At 49.6% G+C, this 23,135-nt stretch overlaps 1 protein-coding gene across 1 annotated transcript; it reads right to left on the reverse strand.

The window, feature by feature from the left end:
• Positions 1-210: 210 nt before the first annotated feature.
• PTAFR (platelet activating factor receptor) lies at positions 211-11,765 on the reverse strand. The gene is made up of 2 exons (XM_084652173.1): positions 11,676-11,765; positions 211-3,144 (listed from the first exon to the last, which is right to left on the reverse strand). The coding sequence occupies exon 2, from the start codon at positions 3,080-3,082 to the stop codon at positions 1,973-1,975; it is 1,110 nt and encodes a 369-aa protein (XP_084508299.1). The 5' UTR covers positions 3,083-3,144; positions 11,676-11,765; the 3' UTR covers positions 211-1,972.
• Between the last annotated feature and the right edge of the window lie 11,370 nt (positions 11,766-23,135).

Raw genomic sequence — 23,135 nt, forward strand, 5'->3', positions numbered from 1 at the left:
AGGATTGAGCACAAGGGGGAAAAGTTTTAAATTTATTTAAGACTCTTCTGGAGGATCCATTTTGCTAAGTCAGGTCAGGTCATCCTTGTCCTGCATGCAGTTTAACAATTTCCCATTAGTATAATCCTGTTCCTCCTCTAAAATTTAAACGATCATCCCAGAAGCAGAAGTGAAAAATCTCAGCAATATTTTTAAACAGATATATTTTAAGTGATTTGGTTAAGTTTAAAAAAAAAAAATCCAGTTGGAGTGCATTGTCTGTCCTGTGCAAATATCTTTGTCTTTGCCCTTTGATAATAAATGCAAACATCAACATGGTTTGCTCTAATAACCAAGTGGATGCCATATCTGCACTAGAAGAAGCCCCTGTGTAGTCTTTGTGGGCAGCCCTCAGCAGAGGCCATTGCAGTAGTCTAGCCTACAGGAGGCAAAGGCACATGCAGTTCTGATTGGGTTCTTATCCATGTCCTGCACTGTAGCATCTGAATGCATAGGTGACCATTGTGAGGTCCACAGTAGAAAGGAAAAGTGAACTTTTTGCCCACTCACAGATATCAAAGTTTCAGTGGTCCACCAGTGATGTCTGGGGATTGAAGAGTTGGGAATCCTCTCAGTGAAATATGGGCATAATATAATACCATTGTTGGTCGGATGATTGGAGAGGTTTGAAGTTTGCCACACAAACAATCCTAGCAGTTCTCTGGCTGGAATCACCAGGCTGCTGCTAACTGGTATAAATAACCTTTTCCAATGTTGACATGGTAGATGAGTTTTTCCAATCACTAGCTGGGAAATTTTTCTAGAAGAGTTTAGGAACCAAAAACTCATGTAAGTAAGTTCCCCACCCTGTTCCACTTCCTGTGCTTGAAGGAAGTTTAATATTGAGCAACTCAGGGTTAGATAAGGAGCCTTAAGTGTCTTCTGATCCGTAATCAAGCCTAGCACCCTCAGGATAACCAGCTTTCTGTGGGCCCATATTGTCTGCAGCCAGCACTGTTTAGAGCAGGGTCCCTTTCACCCTGGACTGAATGCCTGAGCTTAAAACCCTTGATATTTTTGCACTGGACTTAACATGACAGTAGCAGTTGAGTGGCTTGGAGGTTGCCCTGGGGTGTGGCCACAACCTGTTAGTTTTTTAATGATAAAATATTAGAAAACAGTCTTCAAATAAGCAACCAGCTACATTTCTTTGTTTCCAGCAGTAGAAGTACAAGCAGGGACAATAGCCACTCCCTCTTAAAAATCCCCATCTATAATAAATAAAAGCAATGAGAATGAAGCATTAAAAACCCATTCATTTGCTATCTTAACTCCTATGCTGGCAATCACCTTCTGTCACTTGGAGCTTTCAGTTTATATTTGGTCTCTTTCTGAAAGATATGTGCTAGCTCAACCAGAAGTTATTGGCCTGGGTCCAGGAATAGGTGACATTCTCTAGCTGGTGATGTGCAGGAGGTCAGGCTAGATAATGGTCCCTGGTGACCTTAAAAATCTATACATACAGATCCCAGAGATTGGGAGATCTATGGCAGAGATTTCCAGCACATCACCAATACCCATCAACTTTCACAGACCACCCCCTTATCCCCAGGCTGGTTACTTGGATCAGATCCCATAGAATCTCTGTCATTCATAAGGGTGAGCTCTCTGCATGGCAATCCCTTGCCCTCCCATGTTAAAGTGCTGACAGATCACATAAGGAGATAGGAGGAGTGGGAAGGGCACAAGGTCAACAGAAAAGAAAACCAACTGAGCTGTGATTAGTGTCCCATGAAGCATCAGTATGTGGCAGAAGTTGCTCCTTTGCAGCCCCTGCAGGGTCCCTATTCCTCTGGTTGCATTTGTGGGTATGGGGATTGAATGCTCATATTTCCTCTTCCTGATGGAAATGCAGAGATCTGGCCCACTGATGTGTCCCTCTCGGGCCTGGCTTAGTGAGAGGAAGCTGATGACACAAGTGGCCCAGCCCTGCTCAGTAGGAGACAGGGCTGTATTCGTTTCTCATGGGGTTGGTGGGGAGGTCATTGATGGGCACCATGCCCTCAGTCACTGTTTCAGTGGTTGGCCTGGAACACTTGCGACTCCCTTTCATGTTTTTAAGATTCTCTGAAAGGTGCTTCCTGAACTTCTTGGTTAGGAAGCAGTAGATGACAGGGTCCAGCATGCAGTTGGTGCTCAAGAGGCATAGAGTAACCTGATGGGCATCGTTGATCTGCCGGCGCAACAGACAGTTTTCTTTCTGCCACCACTCTAGGACTGTTAGGGTCCAGGGGAGGTCAATGAAATGGTGAGGTACAAAGCATATGATGAATACAGCCAGGACAGTACACACCATCCTGAGTGCCCTCTGCTTGACATGGGTGCTCTTCTGCAGCTGTACTGGCTTGGTCAGCAGTGTCCTGATAATGAACAAGTTACACACCAGTATAAACAGGAAAATTAAGACAAAAATGACGAATATGACAACATGGGTGGCGAGGATGTGCACAGTGTTGCCAGAGGTGTCATAGCGCTCAAAACACCGCATGACGGTGCCTTGGTTAATCTTCTCCTCATTAGTGCCATCGCCAATGAGGTAGTACAAAGCACTGCTCACTATCACCACCCAAATAGCTGCGGAGAGGAAGATACCCCTTCTCCGGGTGGGGAACTGAGCGGCTGTGATGGGCTTGGTCACTGCCTGGAATCGGTTGTATGTAATGACTGTCAAGAAGGCTATGGAGCAGTAGGTGTTAACGAAGAACAAGTAGCCGGCGACGTTACACAGGAATGTAGGCATAATCCAGTCTCCTTGGTGGTGATAGTAAACAATCCACAGGGGCAGCGTGATCAGGAACAGCAGGTCAGCCACTATCAGGTTCACCATGAATATCTTGATTTCGTTTAGTTTCCTCCAAGCATAAACCTGGCAGAAAATCCACAGCACATAGCAATTGGCAATGAAGCCCAGAATGAAGATGAAGCTGTACAAGATGGTGAAAAGGGGGTATCTGAACTCAGAGTCCACCCTGCATGAGGTGTTAGTGGGCAGGGTGGAGACACTCAGAGGTGAAAGAGTGCTATCTCCCCACTTCGTGGACATTGTGTCACTGACCCGACTCTTCCAAGGCAGAAAATTTTCTGTCCACTTCTTTTCTTCTTATTCTAAGAACACAAAACATATGAACTAGGATTACAGGGTGTAGGGTCACTGCCAAGCCCCAAAGCCACCTGTCTGTTCTCAAAAAAGGAAAAGGAGGACTTGTGGCACCTTAGAGACTAAAAAAATTTATTTGAGCATAAGCTTTCATGAGCAACAGCTCACTTCATCAAATGCATCCGATGAAGTGGGCTGTAGCTCACGAAAGCTCATGCTCAGATAAATTGGTTAGTCTCTAAGGTACCACAAGTCCTCCTTTTCTTTTTGTGGATACAGACTAACACGGCCGCTACTCTGAAATTTATCTGTTCTCAGTTCATATCCCCTCTGACTGCATATCCCGCATTCCTCTGTGCCCACTCACCCCTCTGAGCGCTCCTCTCACTCTCCAACCTCCGACACCCACCCTGCTGTCTGCCCCCCACCCACTCTGCTCCTTCCTCTTCTCAGTATTACTCCAGTTTCATACCCACCTACATCCTATGCCCGCTTGCTCTGTGGTCCAGCCTCCCTTACTTCTCTAGTTCCACAGCCAGCTACTCCCCACCCATTCTACCACTTTCCCTACCCTGCCTCTCCAGGGATTTGAAGGAGCCAACTGTAAAGTATGGGACAGAGCTCATCCTGAAATTGTTTTACTCGCGATACAAAGTCTGTGTTGGTATCACAGGGCCTGAGCATTTCCATGGTTATAACTGGAAAGCTGATGTGCTTCCTAATGTCTACTTCTTGGACACTGGTCATATCACAGGGCATTAGGCACCACATAAGCCATGTTCTTTAAAATACAGAATGGCCAGTCACCCTACAAGCTCATATCTGCCTACGCCGCCTGCCCCTCCAATCTCAGCCTCTTTCCCGGAGTTGTGTGGTGGGGAAGTTGCTCTTTAATTGCTGCTGGCCCGTCTGACTTGCACTGAACATAAGAACGGCCCTATCAGGTCAGGCCGAAGGTCCAGCTAGCCCCGTGTCCTGCCTCCCAACAGTGGCCAGAGCCAGGTGCCGCAGAGGGAATGAACAGAGCAGGGAATCAAGTGATCCATCCCCTGTTGCTCATTCCCAGCTTCTGGCAAACAGAGGCTAGGGACACCATTCCTGCCCATCCTGGCTAATAGCCATTGATGGACCTATCCTCCATGAATTTATCTAGTTCTTTCTTTGAACCCTGTTATGGTCTTGGCCTTCACAACATCCCCTGACAAAGAGTTCCAAAGGTTAATTGTGCCTCACTGTCCCTTCTCACATAGGTTACTGCCTCTCTTTTCTCCTTTACTGTTGACCAAGCAACAACCTATTGCCACATAAACACAGAGAAACCAGAATCATTAGTTAACCCCATAGAGTATATGGGGCAGCAGGCCCAGTGAGCTCTGTTAGCTCCACCTCTAAGAGCTCACCCATTTCTTTGAGGGCGGGATGTGTTTGTATAGGGATAGATGCCGAGTTTCTTGTAACATGACTTTACTGTATAAATATATCCCCCATGCTGTGAGCTACAATGCCTGCTGAAGCAACCAATGCATAATCAAAGCCCCTGGTGGTGGTGCCCAGCCCTTCCCCTCCCTTTGGTCCCCCCAGGGTGCAGTGTGGTGTGCATGCATGCCCCATGAAATAGATCCATTCCATTGGAGGTTTACAAACAAGCAGCCCTTGGCAGTGGGTGTGTTCAGAGACTTTCTACAGCAGCACTTGGAGTTTGGGCACAGTCACACTCTGGAAAGGCCCCATGGAGTCTCTGCTGACTTATCAGTGGAAGAGAACATACAGGAAACTAATCCGCCCCTAACACCCTGCCAGGAGTTGAGTAGAAAACACAAACACATGCCCCTGTTTTCCTCACTAGGTCACCTTGCGCATAGAGCACCTCTCGAGAGCAACTTGCCTGTCTTCGAGAGAAGAGCCCTGGCCAGGGAGCAGGAGTGCCCCAAAAGGGAAAGAGGTAATTCTTAGTCGTGCAAGTTGAGGAAGAGAGTCTGTAGGCTGGGAGACTGGGACCTGCTGAGGGAACGGCAGAGAGAAGCTCTTGCTCAGTCAGGCTGCTCACTCAGCAGCATCACTGAAGCAGCCCGTATATTGACTGCTGTGAGAAGATACTGCCCTGGCTGCATCACCCCCAGCAGCACAGAGGGGAGTGTTGCTAAGAGAGAGCTAGAGGTTTGCTCCAAATTCACCGGTTGCTACCTGTGGGGTCCATCAGCTTTGACAGCCAGCACAGTGTTCCTGCCCTGGCATGTGCAGAGGGCTCTGGATTGAGGTGATGCTGTTCAATGGTGGTTAACCTCTGAGCCTGGTCCTCCCCACCCTGTTCAGTAAAGAAGTCTTTTTGTGGCTTTGTTCCAATCCAACCTGTCTGCTGTACCTGGAGATTCACTCATGTGGCTGCTACACTATATTTAGTAGCCTGGAGATGTCCAGACAGAGCCTCCATGTGCTAATTTAGATCAGATCCAGGAATCATTCCAAGCAAGGCCACCTCCTGGCCAGCCTTCCTTCCTCAGTGCAGTGGGGTAGGAGTCACTATTCAAGCAAGGGGCAAGAGTCGTCGTCTGGAATTTGCACTTTGGGGAAATACAATCAAATTTCTGCACCAACCAGGGGCTTTGAAGGTGCTTCTCTCTGTCCGTCCATCCATCCAACCTGGGATTGGATTGTGGAGACTGAATTGTACTCTCTCCTGGAATGGTGACAGGTTTCAGAATGGTAGCTGTGTTAGGCTGTATCAGCAAAAGGAACAAGGAGTTACGCCCAAATAAAATTTGTTAGTCTCTAAAGTGCCACAAGTACTCTTCATTCTCTTTCGTGGAAGTTGTTAGGAGATAGATATTCAGGCCTGTCTGTAAAGGCCTATACTCTAAGAATTTAGGTGTATTCTTATCACTTGGCTAGTTCTAGAGGTATAAAAGAAAGAATCAAAATCACTGTCTGCCACTGTAAGGGCCTTCTCTCACTGTGACAGTCTGAGGCCCTGTGCTTAGGCTAAGGCCTTTGGCTAAGCAGCAGAGGCAGCCATAAGCTGGGAAGCGACCGGTCACATCCTCACATTCCAAACTAGTCACATTGAAATAAGGTGCTATGGGGCTGTTAGGAATACAATCCTGTCCAGATAATGCCTATCGCCTCCAGAGAAAGGGAAGTGCCTCGAAGATGTAAAAGGAAACTTAGTTTAGTAGCCTCCTGTCTGGCAAGTTTCAGGGTAACAGCCGTGTTAGTCTGTATTCGCAAAAAGAAAAGGAGTACTTGTGGCACCTTAGAGACTAACCAATTTATTTGAGCATGAGCTTTTGTGAGCTACAGCTCACTTCATCGGATGCATACCGTGGAAACTGCAGCAAGGACTCACTTATCAATAGCTGGGATGTGAAATCCTCACTTCTGTGTTGTTTTGTCATTATAGTTCCCACTTTGCTATTGTTTGTCTGTATAATCTTGGTCTGGTTCTGTGATTGTTCCTGTCTGCTGTATAATTAATTTTGCTGGGTGTAAACTAATTGAGGTGGTGGGATATAATTGGTTACATAATCATGTTACAATATGTTAGGAATGGTTAGTTAAATTTCAGGAAAATGATTGGTTAAGGTATAGCTAAGCAGAACTCAAGTTTTACTATATAGTCTGCAGTCAATCAGAAAGTGGGTGGGTATGTGGGGGGATAGGAACAGGGAATGGGGGTGGGGAAATTGGAATCCTGTTTGGCTAAGGGCAGGAATAGGAACAGGGACACAGGTAAGGCTCTGTGGTGTCAGAGCTGGGAAGGGGGACACTAAGGAAGGAAACTGGAATCATGCTTGCTGGAAGTTCACCCCAATAAACTATCAAATTGTTTGCACCTTTGGACTTTGGGTATTGTTGCTCTCTGTTCATGTGAGAAGGACCAGGGAAGTAAGTGGGTGAAGGAATAAGCCCCCTAACAGAAGTGACCCCTCTAGGTCAGTGTGTGCATGAAGCTACCCATGCTGTGCCTGAGAGAGGGGACTTTAGGCTCCTGGCTGTCAAACCAGCAACATCTTCCCAATTAACAGCGAATGGAGGCTGATGCTGAATGTACAACAAACCCTTTGTATTAATTATACACAGTGCCAGGGAAGCCAGCTTTATGCACTGAAGTACAGAATATATAGCAGAGGACAGCCAACAAAGGAATTCAGTTACCAAGTTCCTAGAGGCTTCCTGCTCCTAGTGCGTCACACTTGCCCTAACAGAAAGGATTTCTCTGCCTATTTAATGCAATAACCATGTTGCCGGCACCCAGTGCCGAGAGGCTGAACAACAGCTTGAGTTGGTTCGTTACCCAGTGTGCTACACCCAATAATCAAAGGGGTAGAGAAGCAGAAAAGTTTATTTGCAGCTGCAAAAAGGTACAGGGAGAATAAAATCTCAAATCCTGCACCCAGAGCAGGAAGTTATACAAGCTTTTATACATCCTTTTTCCCAGCATACTTATCCAATAGCAAGCTGCCCCAAGTATCCATATAGCCAGCCAATCCAGTTCCCAGCTAGTTCCCTGATACTCTGTATCATTTGTTAAACTATACATAAAGCTGCTTTATTCAGCATTGTTCTTCCATATCTCCCCTGTTTGGCCTTGCTTAGTTTCAGGCAGTCTGACTCTGCAACAATATGTTGCAGATTCTCAGCATAACTGCTGGGTGTGCCTCCAGGCGGGGGGGGGCCCCCCCCAAGGACACTTGGCCCCAGTACGCAGAGCTGCTGCGAGTGCCTCCAGGCGGGAGGGAGGGCCAAAGACACCTGGGCCTAGTGCGAGGGGGCTTCATCGACACTCGTGGTCTTCCAGCCCCTTGGGTTACCTAGTGGCCATGCCCCAGTGTCCCCAACAACCATGTTCCCGTCTCCCCCCACATCCTGTAGGTCTAGCCCAGGGAGTGAGCATTGCAGCCCAGTGAGTGCCGCACATTCAGGATATCCTGGCACACCAAGTGTGCATCCCAGCACAAATGGAAAGATCCTCAGTTGCAACCAAGGCATTTAGTTCACCTTAGGAAGTCAGGTTAAGAAAGTAGCTTTAAATTATCTTTGTGTTCCCCTTATCCAGGAGCCATCCTGGTCCCAGTCCCAACTTGAGCCTGAAGGCTGCTCTAAGTTAGAACAGCTGCCACTATCTCCAATATTGCCCAGCAATCAGGGATCCAGTTGGGCAAGAGGGAACCCTGGGGATACACCCTTTGCCAGGAGGGGTTTGTGCCATTGTAACCTTTGCACCAGCATGACACAGAGCTGTCATAGGGCACTGGACGGTCTGGCCACATCAGGCTGGGTCCCAGATTGACCAGGTGTATCCAGCTCATCACATGCCTGTCTCCACTCAGTAGGATCTAGACTTGGATTGGGCACCAGGGTGGGAGTGGAAACTGGGGTTCCATTCCCAGCTCTGCCCTGACTCACTGTGTGATGCAGGAAAAGTCACTGCATCTCTGTCTGTTAGTTTCCCCATCCATAAAGCATGGAGAGTGCTACACATACTTGTGTCCTGGGGAAATAAGCCTCACGTATTCCAGCCCCAGGAGTACCTGCCTGATGGAACTTGTCCAGCACTCCCATCCCAACGATAGCTGGGCCAGGGGATCTCAGCCTGGGTGTGTGTCCTGGCCCAGTGAAGAGGTGTCCCAGCACAATGTGTCCAGTGCATCCCAGCTGCATACTCATTGCTCAGCACAACGTGTTCTGCAGGTCCTGGTACAATGTGCTGAAAGTGACCCAGCTGAGGTACACATCGTCCACTCAGTCCCTCTGGCCTGCTGAGCAGAGCTGGGAAGGGGTGACAGTACCCAGAGGTCAGACTTGTCTGTCTGCACCCATGGCAGAGGATGGTGTTAGGAGCACTCTTCTGCTGAGGGCCTGATGTTAGAATGAGATGTAACATGAAGCACTAATTGCTTCTGATCATTAAAGATCCCATGGTACTTTTCAATCGGGGTCTGAATTCCAGTGTTGTGGTGAAGCTGAGAAATTGCCAGCCAGAACAGCAGGGGTTAAGGAGAGCCCTTGGGCCCAGCTAGCCCTGCCCTGCTATTCCTGCAGACAGTGCCAGGCCTGGAGAGGGGAGGAAAGGACAGAGCCTGGCCCAGTTCAGGGCTGACTGGCGGAAAGGCAGGAGCTAGCTGCCTTCCTACCCATAGGCACCGACTCCGTAGGCGTTCAGCCCTGGAGCTCGCACGGGGAAAAATCATCAGCTGCTTATCACTGGCTGACAGCCTGCTCCCCCTTCCCTCCCAGTGCCTCGCAGCCAGGTGCTCAGTTGTTCCATGGCATACAGGAGGCACGGTGGGAGGGGGACAAGTGGGGGGAGGGTGTGCTTGGGGCACCTCTGTCCCTAGGAGGAGGGGAAGAAGTGCTAGCCTACTAGCCAAGGCTGCCACCTGGGGACATGGTCTTCCCAGCCAAGGGGACCTACGTACCCAGAACCCCAAGAAACTGAGGGAACGGCCCCACAGATGTTGTGGGGCTTGCCCTAACCACCTTGTGGCTGGCCCCCCAAGGAGTTGCCCAGGACCCAAGAGAGGTCAGCAAGCTGCCAAGCAAACTGGACTAGGGGGCCACACCCCAGTCTGGTAGGACATGCCAAGGTCAGTATGTTTTGATGCCCTGCTTGGGGCCACCCTTCCCTCCCTCTGTCCGTCCATCTCCCCATCCCTCAGTTCAGAGCTTGACTTGCACAGGGCTCTGGGCTGGGCCCTGGTGGAGAGGGAGGGCTTGGGTCCCCCTTACCCCACTGGCTTTAAAGACTCAGGCTCCTAAACCAAGTAGGAGGCTGAGAGCTCTGACCACTAGGCTACCCAACTCTCCAAGCCACCTGTTACAGATGTCTTGGCTAGATTCCAACCTGGGTACTGTGTTCTGTTTACCAAGAATTCCCCCAGCAGCTTTAGTGGGGTACATTGTTCTCTCTGCTTCTTCTTGTAAACTCTTAAGTAATGCTGATGCTAAGGGCTCAGGTCAGAGGTGACTGCATTTCAGCAATAGATTAAGTGATTCCTGTGGATGTGGTTTATAAAATGCTCTGGGATCCAGTGGGATGAAAGGTGCTCTGGCAGGCTCCCCCTGCCCATCGGCTACAGATTGATAGAGCCAGAAGAGTTCCCAGAAGTCACCTATTACAGGAAAGGCCTAACAAAAAAAACAGAACACCACTAGCCATCACCTTCAGCCCCCAACTAAAACCTCTCCAATGCATCATCAAGAATCTACAACCTATCCTGAAGGACGACCCATCACTCACAAATCTTGGGAGACAGGCCAGTACTTGTATACAGACAGCCCCCCAAGCTGAAGCGAATACTCGCCAGCAACCACATACCACACAACAGAACCACTAACCCAGGAACATATCCTTGCAACAAAGCCTGTTGTGAACTGTGCCCACATATCTATTCAGGGGACACCATCACAGGGCCTAATAACATCAGTCACACTATCAAAGGCTCGTTCACCTGCACATCCACCAATGTGGTATATACCATCATTTGCCAGCAATGTCCCTCTGCCATGTACATTGGGCAAACTGGACAGTCTCTACGTAAAAGACTAAATGGACACAAATCAGATGTCAAGAATGATAACGTTCTCCGACTGGTTTTTGAATACTTCAATCTCTCTGGTCACTCTATTTCTGATCTCAAAGTGACTATCCTTCAACAAAAAAAACTTCGAAAACAGACTCCAACGAGAGACTGCTGAATTGGAATTAATTTGCAAATTGGATACAATTAGCTTAGGCTTGAATAGAGACTGGGAATGGTTGCGTCTTTATAAAAAGAAATCTATTTTCCCCTTGTTTATTCCTCTCCCCCCCCCCACCCACTGTTCCTCAGACATTCTTGTTAAACCCTGGATTTGTGCTGGAAGTGGCCCACCTTGGTTATCATACACATTGTAAGGAGAGTGATCACTTTAGATAAGCTATTACCAGCAGGAGAGTAGGGTGGGGGAAGAGAAAACCTTCTGTAGTGATAACACCCATTTTTTCATGGTTTGTGTGTATAAAAACCATCTTCTGTATTTTCCACAGTATGCATCTGATGAAGTGAGCTGTAGCTCACGAAAGCTTATGCTCAAATAAATTGGTTAGTCTCCAAGGTGCCACAAGTCCTCCTTTTCAATATGGGAAGGGTCACCACTTCATCAGTATGTTATACTCTGAAATCAGAAAGTCCATGGCCAAAGCCAGGAACGAAGGCAATACACACTGTCTCCAAGATAAAGATACTTCATGTTCATCCAGCGAGCTCCAATCACTTGAAAAACAAGGGTGAGCATCATTAGTTCCATTTTATACTAGGGGAACTTAGAGACAGCAGGGAAGTCGCTTGCCCAATATCAGCCAGTGAGGCTGTGGCAAAGCTAGGAACAGAGCCCCGGTCCCTTGATTCCCAGTCCACTGGGCCATGTTGTCCCAATACATGACAGACAACAGCATCGCAGCTTGGCACAGCAATCCAACGCAGATAAACCATTCTAAGACATTCAGGATAGAATGTGAATTCCATATGACTAGCACTAGTGGAAGCTAGTCCCTGCTTACCAGAGTCACATGGATGCAGAGTGATCTCTCCAATGCCAGCCTTCGAAGAGCAGCGGCGTATTCAGCTTGCTGGGTCTGCTTCCAGGTCCTGTCCCTCCCAGCTTGTGGCTACAGCCTTCCCTCCACCCACAGTTCTATTGATCAGAATTGCAGAACTGAAAGGATTGCAAAAGCTTCCTGCCAAGTCATTAGAGAAGAGGAAATGTCATGTGATAGCAGGGTGAAGGAAAAGAGAAATAAACTAAGACATGGGGGGGAAAACCAAATTGACAGCAAAGACTGGGTGTCCCTGAAAAGCCATTAGCAGTAGCATTTCAAAGGAACTCTACTTCTAATGGCTGTGTTCCTGAAAGAGAGAGACAGGGACATCACAATTAGCCTTTGGAGGCCAAGGAGGAATCCGGTCCCTTGCCTGTGGTGAGGTCAGGAAGGAAACCGCACTTGAATGGCATCTTTCCCAGCAGCAGGGCTGGCCTGTGCACGGAGTACTTTTTCCTTTACAAATCCAAGAAAATTAATTGCTTGAGAACAGGCCACTCCACAGAGGCTGGGATTTTTGATGCACAAAAGCTACAGGAGCAGATTCTCCAGTAAATAGTCAGCTCTGCATCTTTACGCCAGAACTAAACAGACTTAAACCCAGGGAATCCAGCCACACTAGGACTCCTGTTTTGCAAGGGGATCCTCAGGGATTGCTGAGCCACCTAGTAGTTCCTACCCTCCCCTCTACCAGGCACTGGTGCAGGGGTTAAGACTGGAAGAAAGAAGACATGGCCTGGGGTATCCTTGTGCCTGAATCCCTAGCTCCCAGAACAGCCCTGGGGCCATTGGCTGCTGGTGCAACTTAAAGCAGCATTGGGCTACTGTGTTGCTCCTGAGAACTGGCTTAGTGCTTGACAGCCCCAAGATCAGGGCACCAAAGATGATTTACGGAACAGCCCAGGATCTGGGCCAGCAAATGCAAAGTTCTGGTTCCCACAGCCATTGTAACTGGGCAGCAATCATAGGGTTAGAAGGCACCACAAAGGTCATGTAGTGAGTCTAAGCTCCCTGACAAGATGCAGGATTTGTTGTGTCTAAACCATCCAAGACAGATGGCTCCAGCCTCTGTTTGAAAACCTCCAGTGAAGGAGGTTCTACAGCCTCCCGAGGCGTCTGTTCCATTGTCCTACTGTTCTTGCAGTTAGGAAGTTTATCCTGAGATTTAATCTGCTATGCTGTAGTTTGAACCGACTGCCTCTTCTCCTGCACTCTGTGGACAGAGAACACATGACTTATGAGGAGAGGTTGAGGGAACTGGGATTGTTTAGTCTGTGGAAGAGAAGAATGAGGGGGGATTTGATAGCTGCTTTCAACTACCTGAGAGGGGGTTCCAAAGAGGATGGTTCTAGACTGTTCTCAGTGGTAGAAGAGGACAGGACAAGGAGTAATGGTCTCAAGTTGCAGTGGGGGAGGTTTAGGTTGGATATTAGGAAAAACTTTACTAGGAGGGTGGTGAAACACTGGAATGCGTTACCTAGCGAGGTGGTAGAATCTCCTTCCTTAGAAGTTTTTAAGGTCAGGCTTGACAAAGCCCTGGCTGGGATGATTTAATTGGGGATTGGTCCTGCTTTGAGCAGGGGGTTGGACTAGATGACCTCCTGGGAAGGGACCTCAAGAGGTCATCTAGTCCAACCCCCTGCTCAAAGCAGGACCAGTCCCCAATTTTTGCCCCAGATCCCTAAATGGCCCCCTCAAGGATTGAACTCACAACCCTGGTTTAGCAGGCTAATGTCCAAACCACTGAGCTATCCCTCCCCAAGTCAACTGAGCAAATGCTGAAGGAACTGGTATGTTTAGTTTGCTATCATGTGCCTCTTCAGTCTTTCAAGTATTTGAAAGACTGCCATGAAAAAGATGGAGAATGGTTGTTAGAATCATAGAATATCAGGGTTGGAAGGGACCTGAGATGTTGGTCATCTAGTCCAACCCCCTGATCAATGCAGGACCAATTTTCCAGGGACTGAGGTGAAGCTGACTGGCCTGTAGTTCCCAGGATCCTCCTTCTTCCCTTTTCAAAAGATTGGCACTACATTAGCCTTTTTCCAGTCATCCAGGACTTCCCCTGTTCGCCACGAATTTTCAAAGATCCTTCTCAGCAGTGCTGCTGCTGCCGCCAAGCCAGTTTCCCCCCATTCTGTATTTGTGCATTTGGTTTCTCTTCCCTAAGGGTAGCAGCTTCCATTTGTCTTTGCTGAATTTCATTGTGTCATCTACAGTCCAGTTCTCCAGTTTATCAAGAGCCCTTTGAATTTTAGCTCTATCCTCCAAAGTGTTGGCAACCTCCTGCCCAGTGTCATCTGCAAAGGTGATCAGTGTTCTCTCTACTCCCACATCCAGGTCATTAACAGATATTTTTAACAATACTGGACCCAGAACAGATCCCTGGGGAACCCCCCTGAGTCCTCCCTCCAATCTGACATCGTTCCATTAATAGTTACTCTTTGTTTGTGGTTGTTTAACCAATTGTGTCCACTTAATTGTGGTTCTGTCTGTAGTAGAAAGAGCCGGAGACAGAAGGCCTTGTATCAGAGACCCGGCCTGTGGCCTGAACTAAAGTAGTGGTCAAGCCTTGCTAATAAGAAGGAAAGTTAGCAAGAGACAGGCTGTGAGCAGAGTCAGGCTCTGCCTGCATGCAGGCTCACAGAACCTGGCAAGAACAGGGCTGGTATTGCAAACACACACACGCTCCTGAGAAGTGCTGGGCACAGGACACTCACGCAGACACATGCCAGAAGGATGGTACCGGAACACCCTAATATCAAGTGTGGTACAAACACATGCCCTATGGATGATACAAAAATACACTGACCCCCTTTCTGAGGGGGGTCAGGCTGACAGTGGGATGGATAGGTACGTTTTGATTGAACTAACATGTACAAGGTAATGGGTGGTAACTAACCTCAAAAGAGGGTGGAAATGGACCATGTCAGAGGGGCAATACAGAACTTGTTTGTATCAGTGTATAAAATGGAGTCTCAGATGAGGAGTGTCTTTGGCTGGCCAGGGGGCAGTGGAAAGTCCTGCTACTGATTGGGCTGGTCCATTGTGATGGGCATACTGGTGTCCATGATCCTGTGGACTGTGGATACTAGGACCATGCTTTGTTAACAATAAATCTGGCCGGATGCCTTTGCTACTAAACAGGTCTGTAGTTATTGGGCAGTTTGATAGCCTATACAGCAGGTTCCTATCTGGCCAGATCCAGTGCAGCACGCAGAGACACACACAGCCAACATCTGTTGACACTGTGTAAGCCCACATTTCTCCAGCTTACTTATCAGCCTGTCAAGTGAGACAGTTTCAAAAGCTTTCCTGAAATCCAGTATATTATGTCCACGGTGTTTCCCCTTAGCCTCCAAACCAATTACCCTGTGAAAGAAGGTAATCAAGGGATGCGATCGTTCCCCTCTATTTGGCATTGGTGAGGCCTCATCTGGAGTACTGTGTCCAGTTTTGGGCCCCACACTACAAGAAGGATGTCCAGCGGAGGGCAGCAAAAATGATTAGGGGACTGGAACACATGATTTATGAGGAGAGACTGAGGGGACTGGGATTATTTAGTCGGCAGAAGAGAAGAATGAGGGGGGATTTGATAGCTGCTTTCAACTACCTGAAACGGGGTTCCAAAGAGGATGGACCTAGACTGTTCTCAGTGGTAGCAGATGACAGAACAAGAAGTAATGGTCTCAAGTGGCAGTGGGGGAGATTTAGGTTGGATATTAGGAAAAACTTTCACTAGGAGGGTGGTGAAGCACTGGAATGGGTTACATAGGGAGGTGGTGGAATCTCCTTCCTTAGAGGTTTTTTAGGTCAGGATTGACCAAGCCCTGGCTGGGATGAATTAGTTGGGGATTGGTCCTGCTTTGAGCAGGGGGTTGGACTAGATGACCTCCTGAGGTCCCTTCCAACCTTGAGATTCTATGATTGTTCTTGGTAAATCCAGGCTGGCTGCTAGTGATCACCCCTTCATCCTCCTGGCACTTGCCAGTTCCCAAGCAAACTCTGTGTTTGCTTCTCCTCTGTTCACTGCTGTAATGCATACACACAATGTGGTGTTAAAGTCTCCTCTAGAGGACAGTGGGCCAACTCATTGCCCAAGAGCTCACTGTGACTAAAGGTCACTATGGGTATGTTTACACAGCATTTTGGAGCAAGCCTCCCACCTTGAGTCAGACTTGAGCTTGCAAGGCTCATGCTAGTACTCTAAAAATAGTAGATAGACAGCACCCCCCATCCCCCACACACGCTCCCTTGGCTTTAGGGTCTGAGCACCAGCCCGAGGCCCAACTTCAAAGAGCTACCTAGACAGGTATTTTTAGAGTGTTATTGCGAGCCCTGCGAGTGCAAATCTGCATGTACCTGCTGGCTTTTCCCCCGGGAGAATCACAGAGACAGCAGCCTGCCAACAGGGGGGCACAGTGAGAACAGCCAGCTTCAGCAGATTATACTGAGCGTGCTCAGTAACAGACAAGCAGCAAATCTGGGGGAGGGCATATTACCCTGTGTGCCCTCCCACTAGGGTTGCCAGGTGTTCAGTTTTCAACTGAGATGTGCACAGGGACCCTGGTGGCTCCAGTCAGCATCCCTGACCAGGCCTTTAAGAGTTCAGTTGTGGCACAGCGGGGCTGGCAGGCTCCCTGCCAGGCTCCATGCAGCTCCCTGTCTCTGCAGCTCCTAGGCAGAGGGACAGCCAGGGTGGCAGGGGCAGTGCGTGGAGCTTCAAGTACTGGCTCCGCAGCTCCCATTAGCCAGGAACTGCAGCCAGTGGGAGTTGCAGGGGTGGCAGTGCATGGAGCCTCCTTAATCGTCCCTCTGCCTAGGAGCCACGTGGAGGGACATGCCGGCTGCCTCCCAAGAGCTGCTGGAGGTAAGCGCTCACCCTGAACCTCCTCCCACACCTGCACCAGCCCCTTCCCACATCCTGAACCCCTCATTTCTGTCCCCACCTTGGTGCCTGCACCCCCAGCCCAGAGCCCATACCTCATTCCCCTGCCTTAGCCCAGAGCCCCCTCCCACACTCTGAACCCCTTGGTCCCACCCCCCTGCTTGGAGCCCTCTCCTGTACCCAAAACCCCTCATTCCTGGCCCCAGTCCAGAGCCCGCCCCCACAGCTGAAGTCCTCACCCCCTCCTGCACCCCAACCCCCTGCCCCAGCCCAGTGAAAGTGAGCGAGCGAGCAAGGGTGGGGGATAGCGAGTGACAGAGGGAGAGGGGATGGAGTGAGTGGGGGCAGGGCCCCAAAGAAGCAGGGTTGGGGGAGGCCTCGGGGAAGGGGCGGGACAGGGTGTTCGGTTGTCCGCAATTAGAAAGTTGGCAACCCTAACGTCCCCTCTGGTCAGAATCAGCCTGCAGGGGGCGCTTGGGGCTGCTGCGGGGAGAGGCTGTACTGGAAAGAACGAAAAGCCTGCAGGGGGCAGGGCTGTGGGGAAGGGGACCTCTGCAGGTTCGAGAGCGTTCTCTGATCATCAGTGTCCAAATGTCTGTCTGGCTGCTTAGCGGAGCTGGGAGCAGTGGCGTAGCTGGGGGGAGCGGGGCAGCAGCTGCTCCCCCACTGAGCGCAAGTGGCTCCTTGTCACTGTTCCCCCGTTGAGGGAAGAGGGGGAGCGATCCCAAAGACAGGCACCACCCAGGGTGGCACTCCTACACCCCCAGGGCGCTCCGGGTCTTCGGCGGCGGGGCCTTCACCCGCTCCGGGTCTTCAGCAGCGGGGCCTTGGCAGCGGGACCTTCAGTGCCACCGAAGACCGGAGCGGGTGAAGGTCCTGCCGCCGAAGACCCGGAGCGGGTGAAGGTCCTGCCGCCGAAGACCCGGAGCGGGTGAAGGTTGGATGCTGGAGCGCTGCCAGGTGAGTAAAAGTGCTGCAGCGGGTGGCACCTTCCTTTGGGCTCGCGCCCCCTGTTCCCTCCACCTGGCTACGCAGCTGGCTGGGAGTCCCTGAGCCTCTTCTCCACTATCAAGGAGAGAGGCTCAGCTGCCTGCTCCGGCCATGGCTGCACAAACAAAAGCAGCAATCTTGGGGAACCTGAGTGCTGGGCCCTATTGGTGGGCTCAGGAAAAGGCCAGAAAATGCCAAGACCATCTGCCCCACAACCATGGAATATCAGGGTTGGAAGGGACCTCAGGAGGTCATCTAGTCCAACCCCCTGCTCAAAGCAGGACCAATCCCCAACTAATTCATCCCAGCCAGGGCTTTGTCAAGCTGGGCCTTAAAAAGCTCAAAGGAAGGAGATTCCACCACCTCCCTAGGTAACGCATTCAGTGCTTCACCACCCTCCTAGTGGAAAAGTTTTTCCTAATATCCAAACTAAACCTCCCCTACTGCCACTTGAGACCATTACTCCTTGTTCTGTCATCTGCCACCACTGAGAACAGTCTAGAGCCATCCTCTTTGGAACCCCCTTTCAGGTAGTTGAAAGCAGCTATCAAATCCCCCCTCATTCTTCTCTTCCGCAGACTAAACAACCCCAGTTCCCTCAGCCTCTCCTCATAACTCATGTGTTCCAGACCCCTAATAAGTTTTGTTGCCCTCCGCTGGACTCTCTCCAATTTTTCCACATCCTTCTTGTAGTGTGGGGCCCAAAACTGGACACTGTACTCCAGATGAGGCCTCACCAATGTTGAATAGAGGGGAACGATCACGTCCCTTGATCTGCTGGCAATGCCCCTACTTATACAGCCCAAAATGCCATTGGCCTTCTTGGCAAGAAGGGCACACTTGACTCATATCCAGCTTCTCGTCCACTGTCACCCCTAGGTCCTTTTCTGCAGAACTGCTGCCGAGCCATTCGGTCCCTAGTCTGTAGCAGGGCATGGGATTCTTCCGTCCTAAGTGGCCCAACTTGGTGATCACTTTAGATAAGCTATTACCAGCAGGACAGTGGGGTGGGAGGAGGTATTGTTTCATGGTCTCTGTGCGTATATAATGTCTTCTGCAGTTTCCAGGGTATGCATCCGATGAAGTGAGCTGTAGCTCACGAAAGCTCATGCTCAAATAAATTGGTTAGTCTCTAAGGTGCCACAAGTACTCCTTTTCTTTTTGCAAAGACAGACTAACACGGCTGTTACTCTGAAACCTGCCATTTTAGGAAGCATTAGGCAAGGGATTTTCAGTAGAGACAGCAAAGATACCATTACAGAAGGCACTGGTGAGACCTCATGTGGAATACTGTGTGCAGTTCTAGTCTCCCATGTTCAAGAAAGATGAATTCAGACAGGAACAGGTGCAGAGAAGGGCTATGAGGATGATCAGAAGAATGGAAAACCTACCTTTCAAGAGGAGACTTAAGGAGCTTGCCTGCTTTAGCCTAATCAAACAAAGGCTGAGGGGAGATATGATTGCTCTCTATAAATAGACCAGAGGGATAAATACCAGCATAGGCCCCGACTCTGTGGGTGCTCCACAGCTGGACCACCCATGGGGAAAAGTTAGTGGGTGCTCTGCACCCACTGGCAGCCAAGCTCCCTTCTCCTCACCTCCTTCTTCCCAGCCCCAAGCGTACCATGTCCCCGCTCCTCCCCCTCCCAGCGCTTCCCATCCCCCCAGTTATCTAACAGCTGTTTGGCAGCGCTTAGGACTTTCTGGGAGGGAGGGGGAGGAGCAGGGACATGGAGCGCTCAGGCGAGGAGGCAGAGACGAGGCGGAGCAGGGGCAGGGACTTGGGGGAAAGGGTGCAATGGGGGTGGGGCCAGGGTGGGAAGAGGCAGGGCCAGGGGGATCAAGCACCCACCAGGCAGAGGGGAAGTTGGCGCCTATGAATCCTGAGGAAGGGAAGTTGAATTTCCATACCAGTAGTGCACAAGAACAAATGGATAGAAACTGGCCATCAATAAATTTTGGCTTGAAGTTAGACAAAGGAGTCTAACCATCAGAGGAGTGAAGTTCTGAAACAGCCTTCCAAGGGGAGCAGTGGGACCACAAAAAAAAAAACTGGCTTCAAGACTGAGCTTGATAAGTCTATGGAGGGGATGTTACGCTGAGACAGTAGCATGTGGCCTATCTGCCACTGCTGGTAGCAAGTGTCTCCAGCCGTCAGTGGAAGAGCTGGGGTAGGAGTGGTCTTTGGGCTTGCAGGTCATTATCCCTTCCCCTTGGTGCCAGGGCACTGTTTCTCATTTGGCTTCCCAGTCTCGTGTGCAGTATTGTGAGCATGCCTGCAGCAAGGGCCAAAAATCATGTTATGATAAATTTGCAAGAGTGAGTAAACTGTTGTTCCTCTAGGCCAGCAGTTCTCAAACTGTGGGTTGGGACCCTAAAGGGGGTCATGACCCTATTTTAATGTCATTGCCAGGGCTGGCATTAGACTTGCTGGGGCCTGGGGTGGAAGCTGAAGTCAGATCTTCAGTCCTTGGTGGCTGGGCTCAGGTTACAGGCCCCCTGCCCAGGGCTGAAGCCCGTGGGCTTCACCTTTGGCCGGCTTGCCCACCTGGGCTGGTTGGGCTTGGGCCCACATGCTTGGGTGGACTCAAGCTTCAGTAACTCCTCCTTGGGTCACAGTTATTTTTGTTACCTGAAGAGGGTTGCGGTGCAATGAAGTTTGAGAACTGCTGCTCTAGGCCATGCTGCCTTAGCATATGATCCAAGGGCCACAGATTAGTTGGGCAGTCACATCCAGAGATAGAAGAGACAAGACAACACATCACATGCACTGACCAACAGAGCACATAGGATTCCAAAGCCACCCCCTTGGAGCTGGGGCTGGGAATGCCTGTGTGTCCCTGACTCCCTTGCGTCACTGCCTCAGTGGTCAGTTTCTGTTAGAGAGACAGACACAGAGCACCAATGTTCATGTTATTTTGTGGGGAGGAGGATTATTTGCTGGCAATGAAGGGACAATTTCTCATTTTTGCTGAATAGTGATTTATACTGAGACAATTCAAGACATAGAAACAGTCCAAAGTGTTTAATTCTTTAAAAGAACCAAATCATTTCCAGAGCCCAGCCAGACATTCCATGCACAGGAAATGAGGTCAGTTCTCACTATAAGCAGAAAGCAAGTGATTTCACAAAACCACTGCTTCATTAGTTTCACCTTCATTAATTAACAGAGAATTGGAGGAGCTGCCAGAAGTGGCTCAGACTAGGGGCCCTCTAGCTCAGAATCCTGTCTCGGATAATGGCCATCGCCAGCTGCTCTGGAGGAAGGAGCCAGGGGCCTGCAGTAGCAGTTACATAGAATATCAGGGTTGGAAGGGACCCCAGAAAGTCATCTACTCCAACCCCCTGCTCGAAGCAGGGCCAATTCCCAGTTAAATCATCCCAGCCAGGGCTTTGTCAAGCCCGACCTTAAAAACGTCTAAGGAAGGAGATTCTACCACCTCCCTAGGTAACGCATTCCAGTGTTTCACCACCCTCTTAGTGAAAAAGTTTTTCCTAATATCCAATCTAAACCTCCCCCACTGCAACTTGAGACGATTACTCCTCGTTCTGTCATCTGCTACCATTGAGCACAGTCTAGAGCCATCCTCTTTGGAACCCCCTTTCAGGTAGTTGAAAGCAGCTATCAAATCCCCCCTCATTCTTCTCTTCTGCAGGCTAAACAATCCCAGCTCCCTCAGCCTCTCCTCATAACTCATGTGTTCCAGTCCCCTAATCATTTTTGTTGCCCTTCGCTGGACTCTCTCCAATTTATCCACATCCTTCTTGAAGTGGGACCCAAAACTGGACACAGTACTCCAGATGAGGCCTCACCAATGTCGAATAGAGGGGAACGATCACGTCCCTCGATCTGCTCGCTATGCCCCTACTCATACATCCCAAAATGCCATTGGCCTTCTTGGCAAGAAGGGCACACTGCTGACTCATATCCAGCTTCTCGTCCACTGTCACCCCAGGTCCTTTTCCGCAGAACTGCTGCCTAGCCATTCGGTCCCTAGTCTGTAGCTGTGCGTTGGGTTCTTCCGTCCTAAGTGCAGGACCCTGCACTTATCCTTATTGAACCTCAGATTTCTTTTGGCCCAATCCTCCAATTTGTCTAGGTCCTTCTGTATCCTATCCCTCCCCTCCAGCGTATCTACCACTCCTCCCAGTTTAGTATCATCCGCAAATTTGCTGAGAGTGCAATCCACACCATCCTCCAGATCATTTATGAAGATATTGAACAAAACCGGCCCCAGGACCGACCCTTGGGGCACTCCACTTGATACCAGCTGCCAACTAGACATGGAGCCATTGATCACTACCCGTTGAGCCCGACAATCTAGCCAGCTTTCTACCCACCTTCTAGTGCATTCATCCAGCCCATACTTCCTTAACTTGCTGACAAGAATACTGTGGGAGACTGTGTCAAAAGCTTTGCTAAAGTCAAGAAACAATACATCCACTGCTTTCCCTTCATCCACAGAACCAGTAATCTCATCATAAAAGGCGATTAGATTAGTCAGGCATGACCTTCCCTTGGTGAATCCATGCTGGCTGTTCCTGATCACTTTCCTCTCATGCAAGTGCTTCAGGATTGATTCTTTGAGGACCTGCTCCATGATTTTTCCAGGGACTGAGGTGAGGTTGACTGGCCTGTAGTTCCCAGGATCCTCCTTCTTCCCTTTTTTAAAAATTGGCACTACATTAGCCTTGGCTCATGGCTCATTACAGGCTCATGCGGTTTCTTTTACTTAGAGGTTGGCCCAGAACAATCTCAAACCAAGATCTATTGACACAGTGCAGCGAAGAGGATCTGAGCACAATCATTGCCAGGAGGCATTGGAGATGGATCGGTCATGTGATTCCATCACCAGAGTAGCAATAAGATGGACACCTGAAGGCAAGTGAAAATGAGGCCGAAAACATGGTGAAGAGCTGTGGAAGCCAAGCTGAGAAACCTGGGGCACAGCTGGGGAACCCGAAACACTCGCCAGAAACAGACGGGAGTGGAGGAGCTTTGTCACTGCCCTAAACCCCAGAGGCGTAATAGGAACATGATGAGGACAATAAATGGTGATTGCCAGATGCTAGCTTTGCAGATGCTATTTTCTTGTATGAATCAGGCAGCAAAAAACAATATTCTAAAAGAAAGTCCAGAGAGCTGTCAATGAGCACAAATAATTTTAATGCATTTATTTGAGAATAATGCAATGCTTCCTCAGCTCTCATCCCCTAATGCCCTTACTCTACTTGTACTATATTGATGACATCATCTGGACCCATGGGAAAGAAGCCCTTGAGGAATTCCACCAGGATTTCAGCAATTTCTACCCCACCCTCAACCTCAGCCTAGACCAGTCCACCCAAGAGATCTACTTCCTGGGCACTATAGTTCAAATAAGTGATGGTCACATAAACACCACCCTATACCGGAAACCTACTGACCACTATACTTACCTACATGCCTCCAGCTTTCATCCAGACCACACCACACGATCCACTGTCTACAGCCAAGCTCTAAGATACAACCAAATTTGCTCCAATCCCTCAGACAGAGACAA

This window comes from Lepidochelys olivacea, assembly GCF_965140295.1.
Source record: "Lepidochelys olivacea isolate rLepOli2 genome assembly, chromosome: 19".
Lineage (NCBI taxonomy): Eukaryota > Metazoa > Chordata > Testudines > Cheloniidae > Lepidochelys > Lepidochelys olivacea.